Here is a 10346-nt window from a genome sequence, read left to right as displayed (position 1 = left end):
ATATAATTATATAACTCAACAAATTATTATATATGTCAATTTATTCAATAACATTTACGAATTACTTTCTGAATATAAAAAATATTAGGTCTCTAGGTATGATGACTACATAGCATTGTCAATACATTCTGATTTAATTACAATAGTTGATTAAAATAATTAAAAAAGAAATTAAAAGCTTAATTGTTATTCTTGATCAGCACTACACAATGATCATGTTTTAAAATATATTAGCTTATTTAAAAAAAAATTATATAGGTTAATTTCCTAGGAACAGGAAAAAATAGAAGTCCAGAAGAACAATCTCAAGAGATTAAGAACTCTAAGTAAAGAATAAAAGAACCAATAAAACAAATGGAATGTGTTCAAAGAAAATGACATCAAGGGTTAGGTTCTTCAATACTTACATGTAATAAATAATACACATAAATATTTATATAATCATGAAAAGATTGGTTAAATTGAAAATAATAAAACTTACGAGAAGGTGAATTTTGTTTTAGAAAATAGGAGAGTGGAAAGAATTTGATTTGAATCTGGTGCGCTCCAACGTTCAAATAGACCAAGGATCCTCGTGATTCATCAAACGGTCAGAAATTTCCATGTGAAGTTCTTTAAATTGATCCCAGGCTCGCTGGTAAAATCCCCCTTCCATTTCACTCACAAGCTCTTTTCATTCTTCTCTGACTATGTATCTATAAATATCAGAAACTGCATGCAGATCTCCAACAAACAAAATTACAATGCTTATTTTTCACCATTTTTATCATCATTATACCTTCTTCTCTACGTGAAATAATACAATAAGAACCCCAATGTCCCACTGTTACTTTTTCAACCCTTCTTCTTTTTCTCCCTAAATTATACTCACTCTTCTTTTCAAATTTCTTTTCAAATTTCCCAAAGTTCTCTTCTCAGATCCCAACTTCACACCAATCCCTCGTCTCAACAGACCCACCTTCCAAAAATGCAACTTGGGACATGTGTGTTGAACCTTGTTCTGATATTTTCACTTCTCGGTCAGTTCTCTGGAAGTGTGTCAGAGTCATCGTCTTCAACACCGCAGGCACCAATCTGTTCAGAAGAAGACAGGGCTTCACTTCTGAGCTTCAAAGCAGGCATTTCGCAGGACACGTCACAAACACTGTCCACGTGGACGGGCAGAGATTGCTGCGATGGTGGGTGGGAGGGAGTTCAGTGCAATCCATCCACAGGACGAGTAAACATGTTGCAGATTCAAAGGCCGGAGAGAGATGATGAAACGTTCATGAAGGGTACTCTTTCTCCATCTCTGGGCAACTTGCATTTCTTGGAGGTAATGATCATAAGTGGTATGAAGCATATTACAGGACCCATTCCTAATAGTTTCTCAAATTTAACCCACCTTACCCAGTTAATTTTGGATGACAATTCCATTGGGGGTTGCATTCCTCCGAGTTTAGGTCGTTTATCCTTGCTTCAGTCCCTTTCACTCGCTGGAAACCATCTGAAAGGACAGATCCCTCCAACATTTGGGGGTCTGAGAAACCTTGTCCAGCTTAATTTAGCAAGAAATTCTCTGTCTGGTCCTATCCCCCTCAGTCTTAAAACCGTTATAAATTTGCAATACCTTGATCTCAGCTACAATTTGTTATCAGCTCCCATCCCGGATTTTATTGGGGAGTTAAAAAATTTGACTTACGTAGACCTTTCCTCTAACCTTCTAACCGGAAAAATTCCAGTTTCCTTGTTCGGCCTCGTGAATCTTTTAGACTTGTCCTTGAGCAATAACAAGCTCACAGGGAACATTCCAGATCAGGTTGGAAATCTGAAATCCCTGACCAGTCTTCAACTCAGTGCCAATCTGCTCACAGGGCATATTCCACTGTCCATATCAAGACTACAGAACCTTTGGTATCTCAACGTATCGAGTAATTGGCTTTCAGATCCCTTACCAGTAATCCCTACCAAGGGCATCCCTTCCCTTTTGTCCATAGACCTGTCTTACAACAACCTCAGCCTTGGAACTGTTCCTGATTGGATCAGAAGCAAGCAACTCAAAGATGTACATCTTGCTGGGTGCAAATTGAAGGGAGATCTTCCACACTTCACGAGACCAGACTCTTTGAGCTCCATAGACCTATCAGACAACTACTTGGTTGATGGTATTTCAAATTTCTTCACTAACATGTCCGGCCTGCAAAAGCTCAAGCTCTCCAACAACCAGTTGAGGTTTGACATATCTGCAATCAAGTTGCCAACGGAGCTCTCTTCCATAGACTTGCATGCAAATTTGCTGGTGGGTTCATTATCAACAATAGTGAATAACAGGACAAGCAGCTCTTTGGAGGTTATTGACTTGTCAAACAATTTCATTTCGGGACACGTTCCAGGATTTGTGGAAGGCTCAAGCTTGAAGGTACTAAACGTGGGAAGCAACAACATAACAGGTCCTATCCCAGTCTCTATCTCAAATTTGGTATATCTTGAGAGACTGGACATCTCAAGAAATCACGTATTGGGAACCATCCCCTCAAGTCTAGGTCGGTTGCTGAAACTAAAATGGCTTGATGTATCCATAAATGGATTAACTGGCCAAATTCCGAGTAGTTTATCACAGTTAACTAGCCTAAAGCATGCAAATTTCAGGGCAAACAGACTGTGTGGTGAAATACCACAAACCCGACCATTCAACGTCTTTCGACCGGTTGCTTACGGCCACAACTTGTGCTTATGTGGCAAACCTTTACAACCATGCAAGAAACACGGAAGCATGGGTCAGTGAGATGCTGACTCTATCATACTATATATAATATATATAAATGCTCATGTCCTGCGACCATTGTTACATAGAGCAAAATAGAATAGGCATTTCTTTTCTAGGTCGACCACAATGCAAGTTCAATTTTATAATTCAACATTGTTTCTAATAAAATATGCACTCATTTTATTACGTGCTTAGATTGTAAATTAGAATGGTCTCAACGGCTTTTTTTGTGTGGGCACACTAAAAAATATAACAGTAAACACCGGTACATGTGGACCTGGCTTTTAAAGGTTGACCACAGCGCTGAAGAGCACCCTGTCCTCAAAGAATCTTATCCAGAAAAGCATGGCGTGAATCAAGCCAGCAAACGCAAAGCAACTCCTACAACTGAATGCTACGCACATGTCAATGTCACGAATAGCTGTAGCCATACACCATACATCGATCGATTACCCTAAACATATAATAAACAAGAAACCAAACTAAAAGGCATCGGCCACGCACAGTAATCCATCAATTACCTTAAACGTAAAATAAGCTAGGTCCAAAAGTAAAAGGCATCAGTCTCTTGTAGAAAACAATGTGGCTACTATTCATCAAATATTTCATGGGAACATTACAAAAACAAAATGTTGCACTGGGATTTCAAAAGCATTTTAAAAAGAAACACCTACACGTTAGCCCCAAACTAAAACATATCAAAATTTACAACCTAGTCTGACTACGAAATTCAGCAGCCTTTCCATAACATTTATAAACTCTAAGGAGTGCCAAAGCGCCATCACTACTCTTCATCGGTTAACTCCTCTTCCACTTCTTTTACAGCAGTTTCCTTATCAGATCCAGCTTCATCCTGCACCAAAATCAACCTAGTTAGAACAAAAGAGCAAAAACAATGAACAAATAACATGAAATATATGATCACAGAATGAATATAAAAGAAAAACATACTTCTTCAACTTCACCGGCTTTATAGCTTTCCATAGCCTTCTCATATTCTGCCTTGAGTTCAGCAACCTTATCCAAATAAGGCTTCTTATCCTGAAATATCAAGGGCATGTCGAGAACATTACTTAGCATCAAACAAGTAAAGAAACACAAACACTACACAACATTTTTACTTACTTCCTCACTCATTGACCTCCACTTCTCGCCAGCCTCCTTCCCAACCTATAATTTACCAACAGACAAGACAACCAATAAATGTCAACTACAATTCACTTGGTTAAAGCAAAGAAGGAATTAAGCATATTTAATATACCCTTTTAACATCCTTTGAATCAGGATTAGCTTCCTTAAACGTTTTCCTAAACTCATCCCTGCAACAGATAATTACATCAATCACACGCACAGGCAAACAAACCACGGAATCGTAGCACAGCCACATACAAACAAAATATTCCTTACAAAAAGACAAAGAAGGCCGTGGGAGGACGCTTAGGCTTGTTAGGATCCTTGACCTTCTTTCCCTTCTCTACCTTAGCCTTTTTTGCCTTTGGCTCTTTAGATTTCGGTTTCTTCCTACACAATTTCAAGAATCAAATGTCAATAAGAGCAATCCAAAACACTTAAGCACAAATCACAGAAAAAGAAGGAATCAGAGAAATTACCTCTCTTGCTTCTTAGCGTCGGCAGCCTGGTCCACAACTTGCGCATCTGAATAACCAAACAACAACAAAATTAATACGAAGTCACTGAAAAACAAAACAACTAAGACAAAAATAAAAAATAAAACTCGTACCAAGGTTCATTTTGATTTTAGCCTCAAGGCTGCAATTGTGCATGTCGATAAGCGCCACTGGCACATTCTTCTTGCAATCGCCGCTGCAAAGAAACAAAAAGAATACACTCTCACATCAACAAACAAAAATAACAAAGCTGGAAGTAGAAGATGCTCTACAATTTCATCGCGTCGTAAACAAAAGGAATAAACAATATCGCAAAATAAAGTCCAAAACCTAAAAGGATAATATTAAGAACAACGTAATCAATTTAGACCAACGAATTAAAAGAAGTTACAAGGAGTAACGAACCATCGCGAAAAAGCACTGCCATCTTTAGCGCGAACAAGAACGGAAGCAGAGCGAGAATCAACCGCGTCCACTCTCTTCCTCGTCTGAGATGCCATTGCTAATCGCAGTTTCCTTCTGCAACTTCACACTTCACTTGATTCGAAGAAAGAACACAAAAGGCTCCAATTCGCAATTTGCAATATATAGTATGAAATCAAAGGAGGGAAAACTGAATAGCCACGCTTTTCGTTTTAGCGCCAATAACCGCGCTTTTCCTTTTCATTTCATTTTTTCCTTCTTTTCACTCTCGCGCGATCCATTTTCGGCCCACTCATCGTTTTTGTTAAAGTGGACCCTTGCAACAATTTTTGTCAAGTTTCCGTTATTGGGCCATTCTCCGGGCCCTGGCTAATTTGTCAAGGTTTTTTATTTAAAAAGGGTAGTTTCTACTTCTACTTCCATAAAATTGTCTCAGCACTTTATTTAAAAAAAATCTCATTTTTGTAAATTTTAAAAAGTTATTATCTTTTAGAAAAACGAATTTCAAATTACGTAATGAAGTTAAAAATGACTTCTAGTTGTATAAACGAAAAATTGAATAACTTTCTGGTCATTTTTTACTCTCAGATTTCAGAAAGGGTAGAAACGGAATATCATTTGTATGAAGTGCATGGAAAATTTATGGAGGTGCAAGAAGCCCATCTTTTGATCTAAGCCTCCTCGAATTTGATATATAAAATAACAAACATTGTTGAGAATTACACGTACTAAGGGCGGTGAGTTATATACATAATTAAATTTAATTGTTATTACAAAGCAATAATATTTTCTCGTTTTTCAAGAGTCATTTTATTTAAAAAATAATTATTGTTTAAGACTTTGGTTACAAGTTCCATCCATCAAATTTATTTAATTTACAAATAAATTGAATTCGAAAACACCTACGATTTATTAAAAAACAAATACTAATTACGATAGCACAAAACAAAAAAACCGTTTACATGTTATAAGTTATAAACATTATTACATTAATAAATTAAATTTACAATAACATTGATTAATAACAAGAGGAGTAAAAGTAAAATCGTTTTTCTTTGCAATAAACCCCTTATAAGATTTTCAAATAAAGCTCTTTATTACTCACATTGAGAATTTTATCGTGGAAAAACCATGTGGAAAAAAAAATCACAAAACGAAAGAACGTTGCATTGTGCAGAAGCTGGTGCTGTCTATTGCACTGCATAACTCTGATATCTGATATCTGATATCTGATATCAGAGAGTGATCGTGACTCTGATATCACAAGGCCTAATCGTTTATAAGAAGATTATGAGCATAAAAAACTAATGAAAAGATAAAGGAAGTAACACTGAAGTTCTTCCCATTTGATACACACAACAGATATGCATGAAGCAAAAATTACACGTAGAAGCCAAAAGGAAAAAGTGAAGTGAGTTTTAACTTGCAGATCTTCATCGTCGCATATTGTGATGGGGAAGGTGTTGGGTGGGACAAAAGAAGAGAAAACTGCCATCGTCAAAGTTGAGAGAGTAACTAAGAGGGTCGTAGTTAAAGCTGTTCTTGGTGGAACAACCCTTCTTCTTCTTCTTCATTTGCCTCTTCATGTATGCTCTCAACCTCCATAACCAACTCCTTCTCCTGCACTTCACAGCCACCACCCCAGATTCAGATTCAAATTCAAAACAACAACCACACATCATAACCATCTCCACTTCAGCAGACCAGACAGACAAACAAAAGGAGATGAGAACAAGCTAACACTCCTTGGTATTATATATGCAGAAAGATGAATCTTTTGTGTATCTATGTTTCGTGAATGGCTTGGAGGAGAAGTTTGAAGGGTGGCTTTTTCCTGTTTCCTAGGAACTGATGTGGCAGTTGTCGTGTTTTGTGAGAGAGAAAAAGTAGGGTCATTACTCTTAACCGGGTAAACCAGTGTGGTAAGAAATAGATAGACTGACACGTTTATACTTTCTCTTATTCCAATAATAATTGCAGTTATAATATACACTATAACTGCATTTCTTTTAAGTAACTGTTGGCATATAACATGTTTCAACTTTTTTGTCATATGTTACTTTTGTTTGTGTTGGATTCACAGAAGGTGTGGAAGTTGTCGAACGAACGTGATAATATTAGTGTTCTGATTCAACTGATAATATTATAGTCAATATATAATATAATAAAATGAAAAAAAAGGAAAAAAATATTTAAGTTGTATTTAAACACCTAAAATTACGCTGAGAATATTGATATCGTTTTCCAAAATATATGATGGATGGATGTATATTTGACTTTTGATGGATGGATGATTGGATATAAATTATTACTGGACGGTATCATTACCGGAAGTTTGGCTTCTTTCTACGAATATAGGGTAATTTTACGTCGAAATTACTAATGTAATTTTTTTTTTCCAAATTACAAGTATAGGCCACGTTATTGAAATATGTTGTATTAATCTTTAATAATACTTTAAAATTCGTTTAAAATTGACATAACTTTAATTAATGTTAACAATGTATGATTTGATTTCTTTTTCTCCATCCAAATCAGAGTCGTGCCATTTTAGAATATTTTAATATAGATATTATTTGTAATTGGGTTATTCTACTTCTTACTTTGCCTGTGGTGGGTATTGAATTTGGTATTATGTAAGCATACCAATAATCTTCGTTTTATATAGGATAAAATTGGACTTCATAAATTTAATTCATATTATAATGGCATGTTTTTCACAATTTATTAAATTAATTTTTAATAAATTGAATTCCTATTATAATGACAGCAAATTTACTATTTATTAAATTAAAAAATAAGTTTTATTAATTTTGTTTTACTGTTATCTCTTTATTCATCAAATAAGATCAATGAATTTAAAATAAATAATCACAAAAAAAAAACATTTTCGTTTTGTTTTACAATAAACATAAAAAACATCATAATAAAGTCATATTAAATTTATGAAATTTTACACAGCTTTTATGCAATATTAATAATTAGTCTTATCAAATTGACACGATTTTCATAATATATATATATATATATATATATATATATATATATATTAATACAATTTTTTTCACAAAAAAATTAACAATACTACACGACTTTCATATAAAATCAATGACTTTCATATATAATCTCAATTTAGATTTTTTTTTTGCCTCTTAATTTGAGTAATTCTTAAGGACTTTAATCTTAAACACATTTAATTATTATTTAAACATAACTCGTAAATAGAACGCGAGTGACTATGTGAACTTTTATAACTTGAATCACATTATCTTTAAGAGTTTTTGATAGAATATGTCATTTTTGTTTTAATAGCAATGTGGTTTAAACATTTTTCGTCCAAATGTTAAAGAATCTAAAAAATGATTTGTATTTCATTTTAATTTACCGCTTAAGTAATATCAACCTATACAAGTCCTCTCACTTAAGTAAATTTTGTGAAATATCTTTATTTTGTTGTATAAGTTACACAAGAATTTTTTTATATATCTATTTGTTTGTTTGCAAATTAAATTTGAATGATTATGATATATATATATATATATATATATGATGTAATTTTAATTAAAATTATACATTTTAAATTGTATGTTAATTATTTTTGTGATCATGTGAATTAATTATGAAATCTCACGTTTAACAAAAGTTCTTTTGTTTCAACGATTATTTAAATATTTTATATTAAAATATTAAATTATGAAAAGTTAAAAAAAAAACATAATATTTTAAACATACAAACTAATGTTGAAAAAACTAATTCTTAATTATGTGATTGTCTTAATTATCAACTTTTTGAACTGAGCCATATGCTAATAATTAATACATGTTATTATTATCTATTTTATGTCCATTTGTGATTGAGTTTCTTATAAAACGATAATGTATGAAAGTAATATCAAACAAAATTGTTTACATCGATATTGATATTTATTTTCAATATAACATAAAACAATAAAATCAATGTAACTTATATACAACATAAAATCAACACAAATTCATAATAAAGAAAAGTTGAAATTATAATGCACTTGTCAAAAGCATGAAATGCATGATCTCTCGTGTATATATACATGTGTGTATGTGAGAGAGATAGACCATTGCTATGGAAATGCAGTTTCTCATTTTCCCTCAGATTTTACTTAAGTGAAGTCAAACCATCTTCAACCCTAGTATCCGTGAATGCTCAGCTGTTGCGTTCTTCCCTTTTTTATCCAAAGATCATTTGTTTTTCACACATTCCTCAGCTCAAAAGGCAACCCTCGTTTACTCTCTCGCAGTTTTATATTTTTAAGTTTTCTTTTTTCCCAATGGTCGAGGTTTTGGTGATTTTGCACGCTTTGAACTTTGGTTCCAATATTCCCTGTGCAATGTGGTTGGTCTGGTCTGGATGTTTATTTCCTATGGTCTTCTTTTACAATTGTTCTGTTGCTGTGGTTTGAAACATGGATTTCTTAAGTAGTGGAAATACATGAACTTCGTCTTTTTAATGTGAGAAAGTAGTTCTTTTTTATTTTGTATACAGAATGGCAGTGTGTATGTTAGTGACAATTTTCCTTTAGTTTCTATTATTATGGATTTCATTATTGTTGTATTTTTGTTAGAATTTATTAATGATAGGGTGGAACACTAGTAGATAAAAGGAAGAAAAATGATTTGGTTTTGGTTTTACTCAAATTTATGTTATTTATCTGGAGGATTTTTTTTAGGTATTTCAGTGATTGTTTGAATTTGAACTCTACTTGTGTATTTAATTGGTAGTTGGTTTAAAAGATCCTTTAAGGAGGATGAAAGGATGAGATGAAATGAAGGTAACATACAATTTGGACCAAAGAGTTGCGTAGGTCTATGAATTTGCAAAAGTTTTTTCAGTCACTTTTAGTAATCCCTTCACTTAAAGGATGTAACCATGTGCTTATCTATAGTGGTCAATTGATGGAGTGGTTTCTAACAGTAGCCATAATGGCTGCATTAGTGGCCACAAAAGTGTCTTTTCGCACTGTGTTGTGGCTCTATCATGATATATCATGACTCCAGAATTCTGTTTATACGCCTTGAACTTTGTTTGGATATTTTTTGGGGAAGTATTCTACATAACTTACCTCTTTTCTTATTCTATTCCTTCCTACTTTTTGGGAACAATATTCTTCCACCATCTTTGGTGCTTGGAAAGGCCATAACTCCACACTTTGCAATTTCTAGTGAATCTTCATATCATTCTGGAATGGGTGATGAAAGGTCTGCTGAAAACGACGAGAGACTTATTTATGAAGCAGCATTACAGGTATTACATGCTGTTAATTGTTGTGTTTGTATATTTAATTCCTTAAATTCTTAAAGTTCTATGAAGAAGATATTCCCTGTGTTAAGTGTGAACGGAAATCATCTAGTTGACATATTTTATCTTGTAAATTTAATGAAATTTTTTTACTTGAGTTTGAAGCTGTGTTCAGGACTTATATGTGATAGGTTGTTAAAGTTGACTGGTTGGGAAATTGGTGGGATCCACTATTTCTCACCTATTTCTACCCATCTTTCTTTCTCTCTCCTAATCT

At 33.6% G+C, this 10346-nt stretch overlaps 2 protein-coding genes across 2 annotated transcripts; one reads left to right on the top strand and one right to left on the bottom strand.

Annotated features, from left to right (window-relative positions):
• The first annotated feature begins 420 nt into the window (after positions 1 to 420).
• Positions 421 to 2949, top strand: LOC124839771 (Leucine-rich repeat (LRR) family protein). Its single transcript, XM_088097590.1, has 2 exons — positions 421 to 2522; positions 2629 to 2949. The coding sequence occupies exons 1-2, from the start codon at positions 968 to 970 to the stop codon at positions 2790 to 2792; spliced, it is 1719 nt and encodes a 572-aa protein (XP_087953716.1). The 5' UTR covers positions 421 to 967; the 3' UTR covers positions 2793 to 2949.
• A 365-nt stretch (positions 2950 to 3314) lies between these two features.
• LOC124839772 (high mobility group B protein 7-like) lies at positions 3315 to 4941 on the bottom strand. The gene is made up of 8 exons (XM_047315688.2): positions 4780 to 4941; positions 4488 to 4570; positions 4357 to 4402; positions 4154 to 4267; positions 4008 to 4065; positions 3872 to 3916; positions 3698 to 3787; positions 3315 to 3599 (listed from the first exon to the last, which is right to left on the bottom strand). Exons 1-8 carry the CDS (start codon positions 4872 to 4874, stop codon positions 3531 to 3533), a joined length of 600 nt encoding a protein of 199 aa, XP_047171644.1. The 5' UTR covers positions 4875 to 4941; the 3' UTR covers positions 3315 to 3530.
• Between the last annotated feature and the right edge of the window lie 5405 nt (positions 4942 to 10346).

Source organism: Vigna umbellata, chromosome 8 (genome assembly GCF_029865625.1).
Source record: "Vigna umbellata cultivar VRB3 chromosome 8, Vumbellata_1.0, whole genome shotgun sequence".
NCBI classification, from domain to species: Eukaryota; Viridiplantae; Streptophyta; class Magnoliopsida; order Fabales; family Fabaceae; genus Vigna; species Vigna umbellata.
This window is presented reverse-complemented; position numbering and strand designations above follow the sequence as displayed.